Raw genomic sequence first — 7,953 nt, 5'->3', positions numbered from 1 at the left:
CAAACATTCAATTTCATCATGGTGAAAATATTTCTAACACTTTGTAAATATTACACTGGCTAAAGTTTATAAAGAGTCTTTTTATGTCTATTGCTATAGGGGATAATAGCAAGTGTTCGAAAAGATGGCTAGGGATTTCTGGAGTTTGCTTGTAGTTTACTGCTTTCTACTGTCTATAAGGGATATATAATAGTAAGTGTTCGAAAAGTTTCTGCTTTCTATTGCTATAGGGGATAAACAAGCTGAAGACAAATGCGAGTTGTTGAAACAGAAGGTTAGCCTCATGATATATATACGAATATATAATGATGTTTTTGTTCCGAAATTGCACAAGATATTATACCTGTATTTAGCACTGCAAGTATTGCACTGCTATTTCAAGTATCTCGATACACAGTATACATGGCTGCATTAATATAGACAATGGCATGAAATACTAGACATGACTAAACAATATCATAATAAGATTTAGCTTCTCTTTTCCCTTATAATTTTCAGTGCTATCGAACCTTCCTCGCGAAACATGAGGGATTATATATAAGAAAGTCCGAAAGACAAGTTTATGCACACAGATTAAATGCAGAAATAGAAATCTGGAAGCAGTGGAAAGCCCCACAGAAATAGAATTCCTTCCAGTTGCATTATTTCTGTTTTAGAGAAATTCTATGAGGAATTTCTTAAATTTCTTTAACTTATGAGTAGAATTTGTATTTCGTCGCATGGACAATAATCTCCCTTAATCCTCCAATAGGGGCTAGAGTCATCAAAATAACTCCAAGAACAATGCAAATCTGAAATCCATATTGAGAAATTGAATCAGTAAAGTTTCTTGTTTTCAAAGCAAAAACTCAAGAAGATTGTGATAGTAGATTTCACACTTACCCAGTTAGTAAACCAAGACAGACTGAATTTCTTTGGTTTGTAAATAGCTAGCCAAATGATACAAGGAAGCTGCAAGAATGTGTAAAAACAGATGTACATTCAGCTATAAAATACAAATAAGAATGATATGACAGTTGTGACATATTTGATATGTTGGAGTATATTTAACTAGATAAAACAACCGACAAAATTTGTCCTATGTGTCTCTTTACTAATCTGCTTAGTCCAGACCCATCATTTCAAGAATGCCTTCGAAGTCATCTTAGGCAGATTATAGTACAAGATTAAAGAATAAAGCTCCTTAAGATCTTGTTCGTTATCTTGTGCAATGCTTCCAGTGGATATGGAGTATATTTACTCACAAAGTATGTAGTTGATGCAAAAGCAAATCCACCAAAAAACCCGAGAAGCCCATCGAAGAAAGGGAAGGTAATTCCAATGAACATAGTAAATGCTGCAATCAATTAGGAGTGCATAAACTTGTGAGGAACATGATTATATAATAGACAACAGATGAGTATAATGCAGGATTTGTAGAGAACAAATTTGTACATACCAACGTAAATATTCCTCGAAACAATTCGCAACCTCCAACTAGGCTTGAATTTTCGTTTTTTTACAAGTACATATTCTATCATGTCAAAAACTGGCATTGCATAAATCTGAAACAATAGAAATAAAAAATATATATATATATATATTAAAATTACTTTATTAGATGAATAAATAATTGAACGAAACATAGTTAGATGTATACCTGGTAGCCCCCACTGAGGTGAATGACAACAAACAGGTTAGCCATGGCAATTAACCACACAGGCTTTTCTAAGGTCATAAAAATGTTCTCCTCGACCTTATTCCCAAAAATCCAATAACAGATAAGAGCCACAGGTAAGTAGCAGATTGCAATGGCTACATAAGCTGCAATCACCCCCTTCAACATAGGTCCCTTAGATGGCTTCTCTGGTGTAGAAGGCATTGTAGCTTGAATCTCCAATACCACATTATGACCAGCATAAGCAAAAGCAACACTACCCAAGGAATTGAAGAAGTTGAAAAAAGTTCCTGCTATGGTTGTATCTTTATAGTCGTATTGCACGTCTGGTCGTACACCCTCGTTCAGTGATGCTCCCCAAGCAATAGTTGAGTAACTACATGTCATAGCATCAGTATATGTGTATTAGGATTCCATCGTTCATATCAGATGATCATAACAAACTTATATCTCGAATAAATACCCATCAAATGCGATTGAAGAACGTAAAATAAAGCAAGGGAGAAAGGCGTTTTCTGAATCCTCTTTAGCTGGTCTGGCCAACTATTGAGAAATTAATCCAACATATCGATTTTCCCCTCCGTTCAGTTTAAAGCTTTTCTTTCGACAAGGTTAAAGCTTCTAATAAAAATCTTACATTAATCATTGGATTTCACGAAACTAGAGATTTGATGTCCATTTTCTATGTTAGATAATGTATTGTAACTCGCTCTTTTAGTGAAAATTAATATATAATTTTCAAGAGGGACTGCTAAAAAATGATATAAAGAAATTCAACATAATTTACAGACCAAAAGGGTGTCGTCTACCTCAAGGACATGACAGCTGCAGCCAAAGACACTCCATAGATGGCATTGAAGTTCGGAAGATGAGACAACACGAATTGAACAGAGGCGAAGATCATGATAAAATAGGTTAGCTTCATCTTCTTGCAATCTTTGAATACTAAAGTATAAAACCTGTGCAAACATCTCCCTCCTGTAACCATGTAAACTATGTCTACACCAGCTTCAACAATTAACTGTAGAGGTATTACTATGTAAAGACCAAGTTTTTCACCGAATGCATGTTGTCCGAGTTCATGGTATCTGTCGAAACGTTTCCCAGGAACTATTTCATGCATTTCAACCATTTGCCATAGAGTGTATAGAGTGATAATCCAAGAGATTACAAGTACACTCACTCCAGGGCCCCTGAAAATATGAAAAATTCATTCAGTGTCGAGAAATTAGTTAAAATTTTACGGATTAAACCATAATCCCTGCTTTCGAGACAAATAATAACCAAAAAAAATGAGAAAACAGCTCAGATTATAGCGGTACATAGGTATGAGAGCCATGTCCACTCCCGTTGTATGCATTAAGTATGTTAAGACTTGGATTCCATCTAAAAGATCAATCTTGTTAAGAAAAGTAATATAAACTCTCATAAGTTGATCTATATTTTCATCTTTCTTAACATTATATTGGAACTTATTAAGCTCCAATGAGTGATATGATCCGATTAGAGTAAAAAAACTAAGCATATGAAATTTAAAATCGATTTGCTCAAAATGAGTCACCATCTTGTGACGACATGTTAAAGGATAAAATGCAACATTGAGTAAAGATAAAAACATAGACTAACTTATAGAGAATTCGGCTACTACTCTTAAAGAAATTCACATTTTAAAATGAAACCCCAAATTTTTCAGGTTGATAACATAAGAAAATAATTCAGTATTGAGTAATTGCTTGGTGTGCTATGGACATAACTGTATACTCCACGATTGAGGGCGTTCATAATTTAAAAACGAGTAATGGAACACATATTCATAATACTAATTCACTCAATGTGAGAGCTATGTCCACTATCTAGATTTTAGATAAAGAGTGCAAGATTTTCTCTTGTTCTCTAGCACAGAAACACATAAATTCACAGTTTCATTTTAGAATCTCACTAACAAAGACTACATTTAAGAAATTCAAGAAAAATTGAATGCAACTAACAAGTGGAGCATGTTAAAGATGTAAATGGATAAAACTACTTGTTGTGAGACTTTAAACTTTTATATATACATATTGACTATTAAATATTATACAAGCATTGTTGACAAATTTTGAACACTTCTTTCAGCAAAAGTTATAGTAAAACTAAACAATTAATGTTGTCCAAAATGGAACATACCATCCTAATTGTGCCATGGCATAAGGAAGACCGAGAACTCCAGCTCCAACTATTGCTGTAACGTTGTGGAAAGCTGAGTACCACCATTTTGCATCCCTAGAAGCAGTTATCGGCAGCCAATCGTCTATCGCTTTCTCTTGTGCATCTCGTTCGTCAACCTCCAATTCAAGGTAATGTATTATTCATCAAAATTCAGTACTTTTTATGTACTATATCTGTATTTCATGTTTCATCATAGTATATTTTGATTAGAAGGGATGAAAAGTTGGTCCATTCGTCTCTAGCATACCTAACATAGAGATGTCTATTGTCTGCCTAGAATTAAGAAATTATAAATTGAACATTAATTTTTATTTTATTTTTTATTTTATTAGACACTGAAAAAGTTTGTAAGAGGTAGTTTCAGTTAGAGCTGTAAGAAATGTTTATCTTTAATTTAATTGTGCTACATGTTTAATTTTAAAGAATTGTATTATCCCTCCTAAATGAAGAGATTTAATTCTCAATTAATTTGAAAAGATTATTCTGTAAACTAACTTTGTGCTTTCAGAGGTTTACATCAGTTTGAATTGTGCTCCAGGATATTTGGATTGTCGGATAGTATTTTCCCAGTTGAGTAAATTTATTTCTTTCTCACAATATATTGATATTAAATATTAATTTATTTTTCGATAAATTGTTTGTTAATTTGAGCTTGCATCTATTCATTAATTGTTTAGATATTAGAAATCAAGTGCTAAGTTGTTGAGTACGGAAAGATTAGATTATACTTCAATATAAAATTAATCCATGGATGAATTTATTTAATGAAGATATTCGCAATTTTATTAAAAATTATATTTGACATTCGTAATAAGATTAAGAGCACTTTGATTGTTTTTAAATAAATATTACAATGCCTTTGATTAAATAGTACTTTGACAATGCAAAAGAACTAAGAAGCCATCAAAGAGAAAAATGTACAAAGCGAAAATATCTAATAGTTGGTCAATATGATTGTTTTTAAATAAATATTACATTAGTTTATTTATTAAATTGGGTGTTGCATTATACTATTTAACTAAGCATTCCATGGAATACCTTTGATCGCTTTATGACAATATAAGTTGGATGTTTGTATTGACAAGTGTAAACACATACAATTTATATTTCGATCGAGAATTAAGTAGTCATATACTAGAGAACACATGTCGACAATTTGTTCTGATAAAATTGTAAGATTGACTACCGTACCAATTAGGTGAACGGCCTATCTTGATCATAAAGAGTGAATCTCCATAGTAGTAACCCTAGTACCCTCGAAAGTACATTGGATTGTAACATGAGTATGTAGAATTTTAATATTATGGTTTGACTAGCGAAGAATTAAACACCGTATGACAACATTAAGGATTACCTAAATCATTAACATGATAGTAAATACTATTTAAGTTCAAAAAATATATTAAAAATTAATAATATGAACTAAGAATATTTTTTATATGTGTTCATTTAAGTATTTTTTATAATTTTTACATAAATAATTATTAAAAAGCTTAAACTACTTTTATTTTTTATAATTTTTATTTATTTAGAATTATATATATTTTTTAGAATTTAGAATTTATTTATTTTCATTTTTGAAAATTTTAAATTTTTATTTGTTAAAATTTTATTTAAACACTTGTTTTCCATATTTTGAGCTTTTTTTGAATTTTTCACCAAAAATATTAGAAACTTCAAAAATGCATTTTTGAATTTTATGTTATTAATTTATCATTGCTTTCGAAAATGTATTTTGAGATATACCATATCAAACATGTTTTAAGTATTTTACAAAATTGAAAAGTTAAAGCAGATTGAAAATAATAAATCAAACGCATCCTAAGCTTCAAAGCAATTATAAAAATTCAATATCCAGGGTCAAAGCTTTAAGAATCAAGAATTTAGCTTATTCAATGACATGTCATTCACTTTTACTCGTACAGATAAATTAGAATATTACAACGCGTTCTAAATCATCCAAATCCATTCTAACCAATTATAAATGTTCAATATTCAGGATCAAAGTTTTAAGAATCATTGGTAGACCTAATCATGGTCCTGTTAGGTCACTTCAAGACTTTTTCCATTTTTTTTTTTGAGCCAAAAATTAAAATTGGACAGTAACAGTGGTTGAGCTTTTTTATTATTTTATTTTTATTTTATTAGAATAGAGTTATAGCGATGACTGAAAATTGAGAGAGTAAGAGTTGAAATTATTACGTCATTTGTGATATTTAATTTGAGAATTCTTTGAAAATTGTTATTCATTATATATATGTGAAATTATTTGGAATTTTTTGAAAATTATTATTTATCATATATATGTGATTTGTGAATCTGTGATAATGATCAAATGTATGTGTTTTTGTGGAATATATAATTTTTTAGTAACTTTTTAATAAGTTTGATTGTGACCCAATAAGAATCAAGAATTTAGTTTATTCAATGACATGGTATTCACTTTTACTCGTATAGATAAATTAAAATATTACATCGCTTTCTAAATCGTCCAGATCCAACTCTTATGGTTTTTTAGAGAACTTCTGTTTTCACTATGGCTTTGAACAAGTATCCAACAAAAAATCTATTAGAAATTCATCATGTGACGCAAGTAAACAGAAATTCTAGTTGAAATAAAGAAATATAAATCAAAAAGAAAACAAATTAATCTTCTTCCTACCTCAATACTTATCGGCCTTGCACACCCCTCACTCCAAATGCTAGTAAAATTTGAATGAGTACTGAGTGCTCATTTAAATACAGAACAAGAATATATAATGTGTGCGTGTGTTTGTGTATAGAGAAAAGGTTAAGAATAGAGTGTTACATCTTGTTCGTTGTAGTACTTGTTGTCTGAAGCATGTAATCGAGTTCCCATGGCCGTGAACGAACTAAGGCGAGGAGATAGAATCCGCGGACGAGAGCTCCACAAAAGAAGAGAGGAAATTAAAGGACGACACAAACGATTTCTCGACTCTTAAGAATATTGAAACCACAATTTACATGACTTGTGGTATGCCACTCCTGAGTTGACTTAAAAGAAAGAAGGTGACTTCTGACGTTTTAAATAATTAGACACATGCATTTAAAATAATTATATAAAGGACTGTGAAGGTGACGCTTTAGGCGGACTCCAAAGAGAAAGTATGTCCGTGAGAGGTTGGACAATTATTTAAATCCAACAAAATTTTATATTAATATTAAGTAGACGAATTGGAGGGAAATTGATTTGCTGTCTTCCAAGAAATTTCCAAGGAGATCTATACAAATTTAGATTCAGCATCAACCATATTATTATTAGGAATAAGGACAAGGAAATTTAGGTGGCAATTGGTACGAAGACGCACACAAGGTCTTTGTGTTCATCCTGTTGTTATCAAGACAAATTATGAAATAGTTTGTTTTGATGGTTATTTTTTTATATTTAAAAATATATTTAGTTGTCCATTTGCTCGAAAATTCAAGGGAAATAATGCAAAACTAAGAGCGATGACTTTCAAAATAAAATTCTCAAAATTTCAGATTAGAAAATACGGTGTTCCACATCATGGAATATGTCAAGAAGACTGACAATTAAGTTCTACTCAAAATTTCAATAAGCACCTATGCAAACGATTAATTTGGTGGGGAAAAATTAACGATTTGTGTGTAGATATTTATCAACTAATAAATATAAATAACATAATTCAATAATTGCATAAATATAATAATATCATAACATTATAATTCAAAATAATATAAGCATAAGAAGAGAATGGTTAGAAATACAAGCTTTGGGAGTCACGTCGAACACCCTATTCTAAAATCGTGTTGCCTCCCCTTCGTGCGGGTACTTTCGACGCTATACGGTTTCAAAATAAAATCCATATGGTTCACAGTCGATTTTCCTTCTATGAGCACGACCATAAGAAGATAAGTAAATAACCCTTATTAAGTTGTCAAAATTATAGAAAATAATATATAAGTGTAGAGAGTATTCTACTAAATAATCATTTTCATGTTCTGTTTAACACCATGAAAATCACTCTCTTCTATAAGGCGAAATTCAACCCCCACATTCAAAAAAATAAATAAATCATATTTAAGTATAAGTTACAATCTAAATT

At 30.8% G+C, this 7,953-nt stretch overlaps 1 protein-coding gene across 4 annotated transcripts in view; it reads right to left on the bottom strand.

Moving 5' to 3' along the window:
• Positions 1-510: 510 nt before the first annotated feature.
• LOC111391214 (lysine histidine transporter 1-like) overlaps positions 511-7,953 on the bottom strand; it is a 74,166-nt gene continuing 66,723 nt past the window's right edge. Inside the window, exons 1-9 of one of the 4 annotated variants that reach the window (XM_023016381.1) lie at positions 6,675-6,885; positions 3,824-3,981; positions 2,717-2,850; positions 2,467-2,635; positions 1,640-2,033; positions 1,439-1,544; positions 1,245-1,336; positions 883-951; positions 511-791 (exon numbers count right to left, since the gene is read on the bottom strand). In XM_023016381.1, the coding sequence (XP_022872149.1) occupies positions 693-791; positions 883-951; positions 1,245-1,336; positions 1,439-1,544; positions 1,640-2,033; positions 2,467-2,635; positions 2,717-2,850; positions 3,824-3,981; positions 6,675-6,725 (1,272 nt within the window). In that variant the 5' untranslated portion in view covers positions 6,726-6,885 and the 3' untranslated portion in view covers positions 511-692. Of the gene's footprint in view, positions 792-882; positions 952-1,244; positions 1,337-1,438; positions 1,545-1,639; positions 2,034-2,466; positions 2,851-3,823; positions 3,985-6,674; positions 6,886-7,953 lie in introns of those variants that run through there. The other 3 variants (XM_023016377.1, XM_023016380.1, XM_023016378.1) reach the window with 3 other exon arrangements.

Source organism: Olea europaea, unplaced genomic scaffold, assembly GCF_002742605.1.
Source record: "Olea europaea var. sylvestris unplaced genomic scaffold, O_europaea_v1 scaffold764, whole genome shotgun sequence".
NCBI lineage: Eukaryota > Viridiplantae > Streptophyta > Magnoliopsida > Lamiales > Oleaceae > Olea > Olea europaea.
The sequence above is the reverse complement of the archived record's forward strand: the minus strand, read 5'-3'. Positions and strand labels throughout refer to the sequence as shown.